The sequence below is a fragment of the Lutra lutra genome, chromosome 5 (genome assembly GCF_902655055.1).
Source record: "Lutra lutra chromosome 5, mLutLut1.2, whole genome shotgun sequence".
Classification (NCBI taxonomy): Eukaryota; Metazoa; Chordata; class Mammalia; order Carnivora; family Mustelidae; genus Lutra; species Lutra lutra.
In genome coordinates, this window is record NC_062282.1 from 66214883 (window position 1) to 66232376 (window position 17494).

General features: G+C 38.0%; 1 protein-coding gene across 9 annotated transcripts in view; it reads left to right on the top strand.

The window, feature by feature from the left end:
• NSD1 (nuclear receptor binding SET domain protein 1) overlaps nt 1-17494 on the top strand; it is a 154843-nt gene that overhangs the window by 110503 nt on the left and 26846 nt on the right. For all 9 annotated transcript variants that reach the window (XM_047731419.1, XM_047731423.1, XM_047731425.1 and 6 more), the window contains 6 exons: nt 309-384; nt 3764-3882; nt 4798-4941; nt 7866-7989; nt 14259-14459; nt 15767-15946. In XM_047731419.1, coding sequence (XP_047587375.1) covers nt 309-384; nt 3764-3882; nt 4798-4941; nt 7866-7989; nt 14259-14459; nt 15767-15946 — 844 coding nt within the window. The remainder of the gene's footprint in view (nt 1-308; nt 385-3763; nt 3883-4797; nt 4942-7865; nt 7990-14258; nt 14460-15766; nt 15947-17494) is intronic.

Here is a 17494-nt window from a genome sequence, read left to right on the forward strand (position 1 = left end):
TATACCCTTTCTCTTTGTCTACCATTTGAATCAGAGTACCATTCTGTATTTGCTTGATACATTGGGAGTCTCTGGTTAACCCCAAAGGAGTGTGTGTTCGTAGGAGTCTTTTGGAGCTGTATTTTTTGTTTTTTGATGTCTTTCCCCATGTAGTTTCTGTTCAACCCATTATTGTTAATACTGTTTATTTAATTGCCAGAAACAGCCAGGATTTCTGTATTTGTGATAATAGTTCAGCTTATGCCATATAATATAAAAGGTTTATTTTCGGTTCCTCTGTAAATCTATTGCATTTTGTTTATTTGTAGTGTTATGAAGCCGGTCACTTGGAGAACGACATTAATGAATCACGTGCTGCATCTCATTCTAAAGAGTATGGTGGAGGTGTGTATTTTTGAAACTTAAAAAAATGTAATGCAAAATAACTATGAACCACCTGGTCAGCTAACTAGAGAAGTTGTTACATATGTTAGCAAGACCAGTGAGATTGTATCTTCTAAGACTTGTTTGCCCAAGGGGCACCTGGTTGGCTCAGTTGGAAGAGCATGAGACTTGATCTCAGGGTCTTGAGTTTGAGCCTCACATTGGGTGTAATAATTACTTAGAAATAAATAAAAATAAGATTAAAAAAACAACAACAAAAACTTGCTTGCCCAAATATGCTTCCTAATACAGTGCGTGACACTAGAAAATTGGATGGTCATTTTGAGCTTCATGCTGAAATTAGTTACATGGAATTAGAATTATGTTAGACTAAAAAAAAAGTTAGGAGCAATAAAGAAAAATCTCCTACTCAATTTTCTTATTGGGTGATTCTCTAACTGAAATCGTTACTTTCTTTCTTGGCATTTTTTTGCTTTTTTAAAGATTATATTTATTGGGGCGCCTGGGTGGCTCAGTGGGTTAAGCCGCTGCCTTCGGTTTAGGTCATAATCTCAGGGTCTTGGGATCGAGTCCTGCATCGGGCTCTCTGCTCAGCAGGGAGCCTGCTTCTCTCTCTCTCTCTCTCTCTCTCTCTGCCTGCCTCTCCGTTTACTTGTGATCTCTCTCTGTCAAATAAATAAAATCTTTTAAAAAATAAAAATAAATAAAAATATTATACTTATTTATTTGACAGAGATCACAAGTGGGCAGAGAGGCAGAATTACCAAGTAATTCAATAATAGATATAATATCGTAGTTCAAGCATTTCCTCTACCAGATTCTTTGTTTGCTCAGTCCGTTGCTCTAGGACTGTTAACATCTAACCCATCTAAAGCTTTACAGAGAGTTAGGGTATTATCCGTATTATCCCTGTATTATAGAAAAATAAGGTGAAAGAGGTGGCAGTGTTGGGGTACTAAATCCAGACCTGACCAAACTCATTGCCACACTACCATCTTGTTATCCACCCCAGATATTTTCCATGCCAATTCTTTGTACCACTTTATTCATTCATCTGCCAGTGCCATTTATTGATTAGTGTCATTTCTGAGATATTAGCCCAAATTTCAGCATATAGCCTCAGATGTGGTCTGCCAGCAAAGGGTATCATGGGAAGGTTATGTTACATGTGATTGTTTTAGGGAAAAAAAAGACTTTATTTATTTGAGAGAGTGTGAGAGCGAGCACACAAGCAGGGGTAGGGGCAGATGGGAAGAGAGAAGCAGACTCCCTGCTGAGCAGGAAGCCTGACACAGGGCTCCATATCAGGACCCCAGGATCATCACTGAGCTGAAGGCAGACACTTAATCATCTTAGCCCCCCAGGCAGTACTACATATGATCTTAAATGAGCACTTTTTTTTTTTAAAGATTTTATTTATCTATTTTTTTTTTTAAGATTTTATTTATTATTTGACAGAGATCACAGGTAGGCAGAGAAGCAGGCAGAGAGAGAGGCAGGCAGAGAGAGGAAGGGAAGCAGGCTCCCTGCTGAGGAGAGAGCCCGATGTGGGGCTCGATTCCAGGACCCTGGGATCATGACCTGAGCCGAAGGCAGAGGCTTTAACCCGCTGAGCCACCCAGGCGCCCCTTATTTATCTATTTTTTGAGAGATAGAAGAGCAGAAGGGGTGGAGAGGGGGCAGAGGAAGAGAGAGAAGCAGACCACCTGTTGACCAGGGAGCCTGATGCGGTGCTCAATCCCAGGACCCTAGGACCATGACCTGAGCTGAAGGCAGATGCTCAATTTGTGCCTGAGCCACTCAGGCACTCCTTAAATGCGCACATCTTTATTTATTTATTTATTTATGAGCATTTTTTTGATATATATATTTTTTTTAGATTTTATTTATTTATTTGACAAGAGATCACAAGTAGGCATAGAGGCAGGCAGAGAGAGCAGGGGGAAGCAGGCTCCCCACAGAGCTCCATCCCAGGACCCTGGGATCATGACCTGAGCCAAAGGCGAGGCTTTAACCCACTGAGCCACCCAGGCGCCCTGTAAATACGCACATCTTTAAATATAACCCAAGATTATTAAGTTTTCTAGTAAGTAAATCTAGTAGTATATTAGCTTATGTTAACCTTGTGTTCATACATAATTTCACAGATTCACCGGTTTGCTTGCTTGCTTGCTTGCTTGCTTTAAAAAAAAAAAAAACAAAAAAACAGACTTCCAAAATACCAGCTCTTCTATTTTTGTAGTTCAGTTTTTATAAAATCTACAACCTGTACTTTATCTTTTGTAAATTTCATCAGCTGTTTTAGCTCCTGAGAATTTTGAACTTTTTTTTTTTTTTAAGATTTTGTTTATTTATTTGACAGAGAGAAATCACAAGTAAGCAGAGAGGCAGGCAGAGAGAGAGGAGGAAGCAGGCTCCCTGCTGAGCAGAAAGCCCGATGTGGGGCTCGAACCCAGGACCTGGGATCATGACCTGAGCCGAAGGCAGCGGCTTAACCCACTGAGCCACCCAGGCGCCCCGAATTTTGAACTTTTATTCTGCTACCATATTAATTCTTTTAGTCATAGGTGATTGGCAGCTTTGATAGAGCTTCTCCATCTCCATCAAGCAGTCTCAAGAAAGAGAGTACCAAGCCGGTTTTCCAAAGTCTAGCCTTCATGTTTTTATCTAGTCTAATTATCCTGGAACATTTTATGAAGTAGCACTTGAGATTCCTCTTTATTTCTATAACAAAAAGTTGAAATATGTGTAATAGACAATGAGGGAGAGACTGGAATTTTATAAATATGCCTGATTAGATCATATATTATCTATTTTATATTGTTGGATGTTCAGGATTTTAGTACTACAGCATGAATATCCTTTAAGCCACTAAATGTTTTGTGGGAGGTCTCCTCTTTCCCCAAGCCAGATTTTTGTATTGCAGCTTTTCATCTTATCCTTACATTCCTTACATTGTATAGTGATATAATTTGCTGTCTTTAGTTGTGGAGGTCAGGTTTTAGTATCTTTTCCTGAGTACTAAATGTATTTCCTCCCCATCTATAGGATATTTAAGTCCTTTGAGGAACTATGAAGACTTTCGTTTCATCGTGTAAAATGAAACTGCTTTAACCTACTTACTCATTTTACCATTTAATCTGTATGAGACAGAATTTATATATGCGTAGTTCTTTCCCCAACTAGTTATATAGTCATGGGTAAGTCTCCTCCCTTCTGTGCCCTTTTCCTCATCTACTAAGTTGGGGAATTAAATGGACTTTATGATTGGTTTTTTACTCTAACATTCTGTAATTCTTTGAGGTCCTTTAAGTTGAGGATAGGATTTCTTGAACATGTGGGTGAATAACCAGCAGATAACGCCTGTTTTCTGTCTTAGGCACTACCAAGATATTTGATAAACCAAGGAAGCGAAAACGACAGAGGCATACTACAGCCAAGGTGCACTGTAAAAAAATGAAAAATGATGATTCATCAAAAGAAACTCCAACCTCAGAGGTATTACTCAGTTCCTCATCTTTTGACCTTCCAAAGAAAATCTACTTTTCACAGTAGAGACCACACCCTTCTTCCCTGAGTTTTCTTAAGAATCATGTTCTACCGAAACAGCTAATTAACAGCTGTAAGAAGACATATATGGCAACTATGGATACGATCTTTTTAATAGACCATATCCTATGCTCTAGGTATCTGAGCATTTTATAGCTTTCATCATGAAGTAAGCTTTTTCTAAATAACCAGAGCACAATACCAAGTAACCATATGATCTGAATGAACTTAGATATTGCCCTTTACAAGTTGAGACTGCTGCAATTAGAGGGAAACTCATTTGCTTATTTCTTGAAACCATCAACTGCTTAATTTTAGACTAATGTTTGTAAACATTTGCTTTAAGGAAACAAAGGTAGATTTAAAACCATGTAGAGCATTTAAAACCATTGTAGAGCATCAGTGCAGTCATTGATGCGGTCTCTAGCTTTTCAACTCAGGTTAAAAGAGAATTAGAACAAGTGAGGTCAGCTTTACACATTATTATACGGAGTGTTTCTTTCCAGGATAATTTGAATCGAATGCCCAAGGGAGGCATTATTTAGGAAACACTGATCTTGGAAGGACAAATAAGTAATCAAATAAACTTAAGAATGTTTTCTCTCCCTTAGTGAAACCTTAAAATGGAACAGCTCAAAAAGTTCCAGTGGAACAGCCTCAGAGCAGTTAGTGGCAGGGCATGAGGCGCCCACTACCCGCCCAATCACAGCAGGGTTAGAACTAACATTGCATGCAGTCCGCCCGCGTGATTGGCTGAACATCTGTAAGTGCTTAATGGCTAGACAAATAGCAGCCCAGAGGGAGGGGGTCACATGGAGGAGACATCTGTAATACAGATGTGGGACATTATTTTTTCTCTGCAAGGGAGAACTGATGACACACAGAACAGCTGCAAGCCCCAAGGAGACTGTTGAGGAGGGTGTAGAGAATGATCATGGGATGCCAGCATCTAAAAGGCTGCAGGGCGAACGAGGCGGAGGAGCTGCACTCAAGGAGAACGTTTGTCAGGTAAAGGATGTTGCCCACTTGCATTTGGATTGCTTGTGTGTCTTTTAAGAAAAGCCCTCTCCATCTCTTGATAACCCAGTCATGTTAGAATAAACATTTTTCGTGGATGATTCCAGTGGAGTCACTTCCCTTTAAGGATTTAAGTCTTACCCTTCTCACAAAAAGAGAAAGGAAAATAAATATTTAGTGTTGGTAAAATACCTGCCCTTGTTACCCATGAGTAGATGCCATGGAGCAGGTCTGAGATGGAAGAAGGAATCACAGATTACTTAAAAATCATTTTCCTGTATGTTTCATGGTGTGAGAATCTCTGGGTTTCTAAGGAATGTTGTAAGGGAAATTTTCACTTTGAGATTTCTTTTTCTTTAAAATAGTGATTTCAGAGAATCTACTGCTGCCTTTTTATATTTATTTAATAAGTATTTATACAGTGTTTACTGTGTTTCAAGAGTTTCCATCACTTTATAAATATTCTGGGGGCACCTGGGTTAAGCAGTTGACTCTTGATTTTGGCCCAGGTCATGATCTCAGAGTTGTGAGCTTAAGATTTTCTCCCTCCCTCTCTCCCTCTGTGCCCCCCACCCCAAATAAATTTTAAAAATTTATCAAATTAAACTTTTATAAATACTAGGTCATTTAGTCATAACAGTCTTGTAAAGTAGATTGCCATTATTATCCTCATTTTTACAGACAAGGAAACTGAAGCAGAGAGATGTTACATAACTTGCTTATAGTCACACAGCAAAGCCAGGATTCAAACTCAAGCAATCTGGGTTTAGAGTCTTAACCACTATGTTGTGTTGCCTCTCTGTAAAGAGATTTTATCAGACTTGGGAGTAGAGTCAGTTAAATTGATGCTTTGATTATATTCTCTTTTTTATGGGCTTGATTTACCTTTGTAAATTCTTAAAAGCTGGCCTATAAAAAGTTGAAGATACTAGGTTTCTTTTTCTTTTTTTTTTTATTGAAACAGCTAAAAATAAAGTTAACCCAAGCCTAGAATATGTAGAACAGCAGAATTTCCATTCAGTTTGTTTTTTCATTTTCATTACTGTATAAAGAACGCTGATCATATTCAGATCAGCACCCAAACACAGTGTTATTCCTCAGAGATTGTATAACAACAAAGATTATCAACAAAATGTGGTTAAAAGGATAGTTGCTTTGTGGTCCTGGATTGTTCGGATCACTTTTTGTTTAAATCTGTTGTCCTTGTTTAATTTATTAATATCATGTCCTTTCACTCACATGGTTACCAGTTTGAAAGATGAATTACTTGGTCATCCCAGTTAAAGGGTTAGTCCATAACATGTTTTAAATTTGTCTTTGATATATACTGTAATTGAAGTTTCCCTGTTTAAATGGTGAAGGCAAATTTGTTTATTGTACATAAAAGCTGGTATCACTGGCACTGTGATTGTATAAAATAAAGTGGGTAATATTTATGGCATTTGTCAATTTTTTTTTTTTAAAGATTTTATTTATTTATTTGACAGAGAGAAATCACAAGTAGGCAGAGAGGCAGGCAGAGAGAGAGGAGGAAGCAGGCTCCCTGCTGAGCAGAAAGCCCGATGTGGGGCTTGAACCCAGGACCTGGGATCATGACCTGAGCCGAAGGCAGCGGCTTAACCCACTGAGCCACCCAGGCGCCCCGGCATTTGTCAATTTTTATGTGTGAGTTAGGGGATAATGGAAGAGCCAGAGTTGTAAGACTTAATTTACAGTATAGGTTGTTTAAGACCTTGAGGTCTGTCTGCTCTTAATCCCTGGCTGCCTCTGCCATTTTTCCCCCAAAGCTCTCCTCTACTCATTTGTTTATTCAAGCTTTGATGTCAAGTGGCCAAGACCTTTTGTTTCTTCAGGTGCTCGAAGATACTAGACTTACTTAGTTGCCTTCTTCTTTCTTGTCTTCCGCAATAAGACTCTTTTTCAGTTTTAGTATTTTCCTGCTAATCCCTGTGGGGCAACAAGTCAGGATGTTAGAGGGATGAAAGTAACAAATGTTGGGAATTTGCAGAATTTTCATAAATCTATGTTTTGAAAGCAACAAAGCCAGATCTCTATTTCCTAAGGCCCTATCATAAATGACACCCTATCTTAGATGAGATCATCTCAGAAAGGTGACCTCTCTGAGATGGTTGTAGATGTATCTCAAACATTGTTTAAACCTTGACTAGAGCCCTTTTGGCCTGTTAGAACCCAAGTCTAGCTAACCAGTATCTCTTGTTTGAACTATTACAGTAGCCTTCTTGATTGTCTCTTTACTGCTATTCTCACCTTTCTCATTCTTGAATTCATTTTCCATGTAGTAATCAGAGGAATCTGTTTTTAAATGAATATCTGATTTTAGCCTTTTCTTGTTAAAGCCCTCTAATGGCACACCTCTGTAATTAGAATAAAATCTAAAAATGTAGCATATGTGTAAGACCACACAATCAGGCTGTTGCCTTTTTCTTACCTTATCTTCTACCACGTATAACTTTTGTTCAGTGTTGTCCACTGACTTCCCTTATGATTCTCAGACCTAACATAGTTTTTCCTATCTGTGGACTTTCTGTATTTGTCTCCCTGGTTTTTCTGTCAGATCATGTGACTAACTTGGAGTTCTGAACTGCATCTGAGAGGCCATTCCCGATGACCCAATCCCAAGTAGCTATTTGAATTCTCTACTTAATGCTTATAATTATCTGATATCTTTTGTGTTTGTTTGTTTACTTCTATTTTCAATCCTTAGTATATATGAACCGTGAGAGCTGGGGACTTTGTGGAAGCTGGCATAGAGGAATTAATCATTAAATATTGGCTGAATAAATGGTGGCTCTCTTCTTTCTGGAAAGCGCCTGCTTAATCTTTCTTCACGAAGGCCTTCTGCTTGGGATTTTAAAAACCCTTTATAGACATACCTGTTTTCTTTCTCTTAACAGAACTGTGAGAAACTGGGTGAGCTGCTGTTATGTGAGGCTCAGTGCTGTGGGGCTTTCCACCTGGAGTGCCTTGGATTAACTGAGATGCCGAGAGGAAAATTTATCTGCAATGAATGTCGCACAGGTGAAGTAGTTATAGATGGGGTTTTCTTCCGAAGATGGTTTGAGTTTTAAGTTCTTCAGGAAAAATTCCCAACATTTATTGCAGACACTTTCTACAGCAATACAGGGCTAGTTGCGATAGACGCAGATAAGTGCTGTGTGGTCTTTCCCTGTGGAAAAGAATACCAAGTGAATAATGAATTGATAGTATAATACAGTGCAAAAGGATTGTAGTAGAGCTAGATTTATAGTGATAGGTGAACAAAGGTGAGCCATTTCCACAGAGGAAGATAGCTAAGTTTGGCTTTAAAAGAGACATGAAAATTGGTGTGGGGAGGTGAAGTACAAGAAGATCCAGTAATGAAAGTATAGACTATTTGGGAAATAGGAGGCATAAGTTAGTGTGTTTAGAGTTTAAGATACTTTAGGGAAGAGGCATTGTTAGTTACAAGGAGGGTTTCTGGATTACTGGTGATGTTTTATATTTCTTGAGCTGAACAGTGATTACATAAGCATGTTTTCTTTATGATTATTTGTGAACTGTACACTTAGGATGCTATACTTTTCTGTGTGTATATCATATGTGAACAAAACTATTTACAAAAATAAGGAAAGACATATTTTTTACTTTTTTATTAACATGTAATATATTATTAGCCCCAGGGGTACAGGGGAAAGATGTATGTAATCTTGAGAGTTATATAGATTGGCTCAGAAACTGAGAATGGTCAGATGGAACCAACTGTAAAGTACCTCATGGCTACGCTAAGGAGATGGTTCTTTCTTCAGCATTATATGCGAATGCTACAGCAGTTAAGTAGTAGGGAAAAATGGGGGCTAAAAGCGGTTACACTCCTGAGTCATTAAAACCATGAGTGTGCATGAACCTGCCCAGGGAAAAAGCATCTGGAGAGTGAGAAAAGGACCAACAAAAGTACTCAGGGGGTGCCCACATAAAAAAAAAAAACACTGCAGGGTGAGGAGGAGCTAGTCAAAGAATATTTGTGAAGCCAGGGAGAGTAGGATATCATCAGCAGGGGCATATGTGGCAGAGAGACCAAGGAGGTTTTGGGGTGAGAAGAGGCTAATATATATAGCAGTGGGAAATATATTTGCCACACAGGTGTTCCACACTAAACCTAGTTGAGGGGCAAATGGTTAGCAGTATACGCTACTTCTTACAAAAGCTTTGATATCCATGGAAAAAAGGGTAGTAGCTGAAGGGAGGATAAATTATAGGGTCAAGAGGAAGAACATCTTGAATGTTTGTAGGATAAATGTTAAGAACCACATAGGGAAATAAATTCCTGCAAGAGGAGGGAATAATTAATGGAGTGTAGTTGCTAAGTGATTGGAGAGAATAATCTTGAAGAGATAAAAAGATAAAACAGGAATGTACCTTGGAGTTGGAGAGTTGGAGAATAAGCCAGAGTTTTTCTTAGTTTGATGAGAATGATGGGGAAAAGGTGGTTTCTAACTTGAAGGGTGGAGTGGTAGGTTTAAAGTAGCTCCTGTGGGAACCTAGAGAATTAATTTGCGTCTGTAAATCAGTGGCTGTGTCATATTGAGTTATCTCCTCTTTCTGCCACTACTTTTAGCAGTGTGGGAACAAAAGCTAAAAGGCAAGATAGTTCTGGGGTTATTTTGCCTCCCGTACAGTGGTCTTTTTGATCATTATGGGAAATAGTGCCATCCAGCCCTATAAGTGAAATTTAGGGAAAAAAATTTTAGGTGTGTGCATATCTCTTAATCCTAATCTTAGAGAAGTCTTGCCTTTTGTACAGATAATCCAGCTTTGCTAGTCTTACCCTTTTTTTTTTTTTTAAAGATTTTATTTATTTATTTGACAGAGATCACAAGTAGAGGCAGGCAGAGTGGGAGGAGGAAGCAGGTCCCCTGCTGAGCAGAGAGCCTGATGGGGAGTTTGATTCCAGGACCCTGAGATCATGACCTGAGCTGAAGGCAGAGGCTTAACCCACTGATCCACCAGGCGCCCCTGCTAGTCTTATCTTTATTATAATGTGATATTCTCTGAACTAGTTATGGTAAAGGTATTTTTTGAAGAATTAACCTTACTGGGGCACCTGGGTGGCTCAGTGGGTTAAGGCCTCTGCCTTTGGCTCGGGTCATGATCCCAGGGTCCTGGGATCGAGCCCCGCATCGGGCTCTCTGCTCGGCAGGGAGCCTGCTTCTCCCTCTCTCTCTCTGCCTGCCTCTCTGTCTACTTGTGATCTGTCTGTCAAATAAATAAATAAAATCTTTAAAAAAAAAAAAAGAATTAACCTTACTGAAGTATAATTTACCTATTAAAAAATGCACTAGTTTTAATATATGTTTTGGTAGGTTTTGATAAAATTTATAAACATATGTAAGGATAACCACAATGAAGATTCAGAACATTTCCATTGCTCCAGAAAGTTCCCTTGTAATTAGTCCTAGTTGATCCTTCCGCCCCTCACTACCCCCCCCACCCCAATCCTATTTCAGGCAAGCAATGATGTGCTTTCTGTAATTACACGAGATTTAATTTTTTAAAGAGTTTCATAAGTGGAACAAAACGTATGTAGTTTTTTTGTCTGGTTCAGCATAATGTTTTTGACACTCATCTGTGTTAATGTGTTTATCAGTAGTTCATTTTCTTTCTTAAAACAGCTTTTTTGAGGGAGAGTTGTACAGTAAAGTGCACAAAGTGTAATTTGTTAAGTTCTGATACATATGTGTGTGCACATACACCTGCGAAACCATCCCTCAGCATAGGTAATTTCAGATTCAGCAACATTGCTGTACGTGTTGAGAGTTCATTCCTTTTTATTGCTGAGTAGTATTCCATTGTACAAATGTGTCACAGTTGGTTTATTCATTCATCTGTTGATAATACATTGGAGTTGTTCTCAGGTTGGGGTATTATTAATAAAGCTGCTATGAACATTCATGTCTTTGTAAGGACACATTTTCTTTTTACTTCTAAATACCTAAGGGTGGAAGGCATGGTAGGTATATGTTTAACGTTTTAAGAAACATCCAAACTGTTTTCAGAGTGTTTGTACCATTTTACATTGTCATCAGTAATGGATGAGAGTTTCAGTTCTCCATATTTTCATCAACATTTGGTATTGTCAGTCCTTTTAATTTTAGCCATTTGGACAGATATGTAGTGGTACTTCATTGTGGTTTTAATGTGCATTTTCCTAATGACAGATGATGTTGTGCTTCTTTTTAATGTGCTTTTTTGCCATCTTCCTTGATGAAGTATCTGTTCAAATCTTTTTTTTTTAATTAGGTCGTTTATTTTCTTACTGTTGAGTTTTAAGAGTTCATTATATATATTCTGGATACTAGTTATTTATCAGATACATACTTTGAAAATTATTCTACCAGTCTGTGGGTTTTTTTTTTTTTTTTTCTCCTTAATCATGTCTTTTGTAGAGCAGTTTTTTATTTTTATTTTATTTTTTTAAGATTTTTATTTATTTATTTGACAGAGACCATGAGAGAGGGAACACAAGCAGGGGGAGTGGGAGAGAGAGAAGCAGGCTTCCCACCGAGCAGGGAGCCTGACGTGGGCATCGATCCCAGCACCCTGGGATCATGACTGGAGCTGAAGGCAGATGCTTAATGACTGAGCCACCCAGGCGTCCCATGAAGAGCAGTTTTTTAATTGTAAATGATGTTTATCAGCTTGTTTTTTTAAAGAGTTTGTGCTTTGATGTCATGTTGAAATCTTTTATAACCCAATGTCATAAAGCTTTTCTTTGTTTTCTAATGAAAATTTTATAGTTTGAGGTTTTACCTTTATGTCTAAGGTCTGTTCTTTATTAATTTTTCTATATGATGTGAGGTAGATTTATTACTATCTTTTTAACTTTAAAAAATTTTTTAAAAGATTATTTACCTTATTTATTTGACACAGAGAGAGAGAGCACAAGATGAGGAGTAGCAGGCAGAAGGAGAGGGAGAAGCAGGCTCCCCACAGAGCAGGTGAAGCCCGATGTGGGACTCAATCCCAGGACCCCGGGATCATGACCTGAGCCGAAGACAGTTGTTAAACCGACTGAGCCACCCAGGTGCCCTACTATTTTTGAGGGTAGGAAATTTTACCCTAGGTGAATAGAGTAAAAATAAGGGAGTCATTTCTTTTTTCTTGTGGCTCACCCTATTTTTCTAATGTGGAGTGACCACACCATAATTTAGGTTATTCCAGTTTAATATTGACATCAGACAGTAAGAAGTTTGCTTTTTTCCAAATGGATAATTAAAATTTTTTTCTTAAAATCACTATTAGCTGGGTGATCTTACTGTTTATAGGTATGGCGGGTTATTTTAATGAATTCCTGTATCCAGCAAGTGTTACGGGCAAGATTCATGTTCAGGTCTGTCTCTCAAGCCTGGGCTTTCCCTTACTTTGTATGGCTTCTCAAAGAGAGGTAATTGTTTCTTTGTTTTGTTTTGTTTTGTTTTTCACTTTTCTTAAACTTTGCATTACAGAAATCCTCAGACATTTACAAAAGTTGAACAGTATAAAGTAATCCCGTGTATTCATCATTTAGCTTCAGTAGTTATCAGTTTTCTGCTTCTGTCTACCCATATATTTCTTTTAATATATTTGTTTCAGGGGTACAGCTCTTTGAGTCATCAGTCTTATATAATACCAGGTGCTTTACCCATATATTTCAAAAGATCTAATGCAACTTAAAAATATATATCTAGGGATGCCTGGGTGGCTCGGTGGGTTAAAGCCTCTGCCTTCGGCTCGGGTCATGATCCCAGTGTCCTGGGATTGAGCCCCACATCGGGCTCTCTGCTCAGCGGGGAGCCTGCTTCCCTCTGTCTCTCTCTGCCTGCCTCTCTGCCTACTTGTGATTTCTGTCTGTCAAATAAAATATTTTTTAAAAATATATATATCTAATATGTAGCAAGATTATATAGTAACTTCTGTGTGTCACCAACTTCCCAGTCCCATTTTCAGTTTTTCCATATGTCTCAAAGATGTCTTTTTACAGTATTTTAATCAAGATCCAGATAAGACTGCTTTTATTGTATTTTTTGGTATGTCTCTTCAATTTCTTCTAATCTACAACAGTACACCTCCATCCTATTTTTTAATGTTGTTTATTTGTTTTGACAGTTATTTGTCCTGCTAAATTTTCTGCATTGCAAATTTGGTTTATTACATCTTTCAGGTGTCCTTTTAACTTGTTGCCCTATCTTCCATATTTCCTGGAAATTTGTAGTTAGATCTAGAGGCTGGATTAATTTCAGATCAGTTTTCTTTTGGCAGGAATGCTTTGTAGGTAATGTGTTCTTCCTATTGTGTCATATCAGCAAGCATATATTGTCAAGAGTTTCTCACTTAATAATGATCTTAAAATTGTTTGGTAGGTTCTTGTCAGCCCGATTAGTCTGTTACAAAGTTCTTTATTGTGATACTGTGATTTATAATAAGAAATACATATTTTGGTCTTTAGCTTGTGGCACAGAGCTCCCAAAACCTTGGTCTCTCCTATGCGGTGAGAGTTACCAAGATGTTCTTTGTGTGTGTTTGACTATGTTAATAAAAGACACATCTCAGGATAGGGGCTTGATTGCCAAGAGAACGAACCTTATGATTACAGGGCTAGAACTTTCACTCCTCTCCCCCTAATCTCTAGGGAAACGGGGGGTCAGAGGCTGGAGGTTGAGTCAGTCCCCAGTGGCCAATGGTTTAATCAGCCTATGCACTGAAGTCTCAGAACCCAGAAGAATGGGTTTCGGAGAGCTTCTGGATTGGTGGGTGTGTGGAGATTGAGAATAAAGTGTTGCTTTTGGAGAGGGAATGAAAGCTTCCCACCCTTTCCTCATACCTTGCCCTGTGCATCTCTTCCATCTAGCTATTCCTGAGTATTATCTTTTCATGATAAACTGGTGATCGGGTAAATAAAATGTTTCTCTGAGTTCTTTGAGCCATTCCAGCAAATTAATCAAACCCAAGGAAGTGCAGGTTATAGGAACCTCTGATTTATAGCCAGTCAGAAGTATAGGTGACAACCTGAACTTGAGATTGGCATCTGAAGTTAGGGGCAAAGGCCATCTTGCCCAATTGAGTCCTTAACCTGTGGGATATGATGTTACCTTGTATATAGTTTCAGAATTTAGTTGAATTGTAAGACACACAGCTGGTGTTGGAGAATTGCATGGAATTCCATATTGGAACTTGGTACAGAATTGTGTACTTAATAAACTTTTCATCTAATGGTTTAGCATTGGATGAATTCTTGAATTGGTGTTAATTTATTACCTTCCTTTGTTTACCAGGAATCCATACCTGTTTTGTTTGTAAGCAGAGTGGGGAAGATGTTAAAAGGTGCCTTTTGCCCTTGTGTGGAAAGTTTTACCATGAAGAATGTGTCCAGAAGTATCCACCCACTGTCATGCAAAACAAGGGCTTCCGGTGCTCCCTCCACATCTGTATAACCTGTCATGCTGCTAATCCAGCCAGTGTTTCTGCATCTAAAGGTATGGGATTCTTACATGGACTGATCTAATTACAGAACCTTGGTTTCATTGATAGCATGTATTTCCAGATGCAGTGTGGCATATCTCTTCATGGCCTCTCTAGCTTTTGTCAGAGTACCACTATTTTATGTGAGAGAGGGGAAAATAATGGACTAATCCAGCAGTTCCCACATTGTATTCTTTGGAGCCCTGTTGTTATGTGGTGGTTTCAAATACTTGGATTTCATGTGTTGTTTAGTTTAGGAAAGTGTTCTGCTGTAAGTCTCCCTCTCTCTACTCCATTAGACTAAAGTACTTTTCTTTTCCTGTGGACCCTTTATATCTGTGGTTGTCAGGTGTAATATTATTCATGCATAAATTTAGGGCAGAATTGAGGTTTTTGTTTTGTGTTAATTTGTTTTGTTTTTTAAATTGGAAACTTCTATTCTGAAACGTCTTTCCTGCTTTATAGAGCTGAGGTTACCAAAACTGCCTGTGGTTATATAGGCAAAGTTAAGCTTTTAAGTCTGTTCTCAATTGGGAAAACAGACATTTCTGTTTAGTAATAATGGGATCTCTTACTAATTTTTCCTAACCCAAATATTGTGTGTCTATTGTTAAATGAGCCCCTGCTTCTCCCATAGGGGATCAAACAGGAAAATTACTAGTGTTTTGACTTTTCTTCTAATTAGACTGGCAGTACCTTTTGTAATATGAGTTCCTGAGCCTATAGATCTCATCAGTCTTAAGTACATTGATTTCACTTGCTTGATCAAAATTACAGTTTAACCATCAGCTTATCTTCCCCTTTTCAGTTGCTATTGTAGTTTGTATTTAGGTGGTTTGGTAATGGTTTTTAGTAGGTGCTGTATATGAGAGGACATACTTTATCTGGAAGGGTTGGAAAGATTCATTCACCTAAAAGTTCAGGCTTTAAGAATCATACAGTACCAGGCATTGAAAGCAAGCATAGTCTTTCTCCTAGCTGGTCTTTTATTCAGGTTGTGACATCTCCCGTATTTAGTTTGAGGCTGATGCCAGGTTTCCTAGGAGTCAGGGCAATGGATTGAATAGGGCTTTCTTTGGTGAGGTAGGCTCACTTAACAGTTGTGAGATCGGATGCCTTGTGGCAGCTTATCACATAGCTCCCATCTGAGCTTTTTCATAGTGAGTTGTGTGTTTTACGATCCCTTGTCCTAGTAGTGCTTCCTTCTACTAGTGACATTTTCTCAGTGCTTACAAAGACATTTCAATAACTCACATTGCTTTTATGTTTAATCTCTTTGTTTCTCTTTTACACCTGGTTTTCCTGCTTCTCCTAATTTTAGGTCGTCTGATGCGCTGTGTTCGCTGCCCTGTGGCATACCATGCCAATGACTTTTGCCTGGCTGCCGGGTCCAAGATTCTTGCATCTAATAGTATCATCTGCCCTAATCACTTTACACCTAGACGGGGCTGCCGAAATCATGAGCATGTTAATGTTAGCTGGTGTTTCGTATGCTCAGAAGGTAAGACATGACTGCTTAATGTATGAATAGTCTAAAAAGAGATTAATACAGTATTCTAACTGCAACAAAAATAATTTTCTTCACTTTGCTACTAGAGAAATATTGGGAAGTAATGTTCTGAATTAATGATAACAGAACGTTTAAACTTGGGGTTTTTTCCCAATAGAGAGGGGTTTTATTTTTATTTTTTTTACCTTATTTTTATTAAAATGATGAACAAATGAAGGGCGTCTGGGTGGCGCAGTCGGTTGAGCATCTCGCTCTTGGTTTTTGCTCATGTCGTGATCTTAGGGCAGTGGGATTGAGCCCTGCCTTGGGCTCAGTGCTTAGCATGGAGTCACCTTGAACTTCTCTCTCACCGTGCCCACTCCCCTCTCCCCAGCTTTTGGGCGCATGCATGTGTGTGCACAAATTCTCTCAAATAAACCAATAGATCCTAAAAAAAAATAATAATAAATGAAACAATAAAAGACAAGGGGAAGGAAATAAAATTGTCCTTGAAAAATGGGGGAATATGATCAAACAGTGCAAACTTCCAGTTAGAAGATGGGCAAGTTTAGGGGATTTAATGTACAGCATGGTAACTGTAGTTAACAGTACTCTATTGTATACTTGCAAGCTGCTAAAGAGAGTAGATCTTAAAAATTCTCACTACCACCAAAATGAAAAAAATTTTAAGTATGCGAGGTGTTAAATGTTCTACCTAAGCTTATTTCAGCAATCATTTCACAGTATATACATATATCTAGTCATTCTGTTGTACACTTTAACCTTACATGATGTTATAAATCAGTTATATCTTAATAAATCTGGAGGGAGCGAAAGGAAAGATAAAAAATGGAGGAAATGATTAATTAATTAATCATAAATCATCCCAAGTCCCACCATCAGAAAAAAAGCCATTGCTTAATTTTAAGTGATACTACTTAAGATAGTTGTATACAGTTCTAGAAGATGGTATTATATAATAAAGTTGTGTTTCTTTTTTGTTAAATCATTTTGTCATGAATTTAAAGGGATGGAACAAAAGGAACGTGAAGGAATTTATGAATGTCTATAAAATGTTTTTTCACTCTTAGGGATATTAATTTCTAAAAGTTCTTCTAAAGTGGATGAAGAAAAATTGATATTTTTTTCCCTTCAACTTAAAACATAGTTCTCCTTTAGAATAGTGTTAGGTTTTTAATATATATTCATATATATATATACTCATATATATATATATTCATATATATATATATATATATGTATGTATATGCCACCAGATAAACTCTTCTGCCTACCTCCCATTCATCTATGCAGATAAATCCTGTTGATTTCTTTTCTCATATTCTCTCTCAGCTCATATCATATGTCTTTCCCTGCAAAACTCTTTGCCACTATTTCCCCTCAGCTCTGTCCTTTGCCTTTCTTCAGTGGGTATTCTTATGTGCAGATTTCTTTTCATGCTGTCTAACCTCCTTTTAAGGCCTAGTGCAAAGGCCTTTTTGTACATGAAATATTTCTAGTGTATAATGAAAGCCAACTTAGCAAAAGGAAGATTTTTCT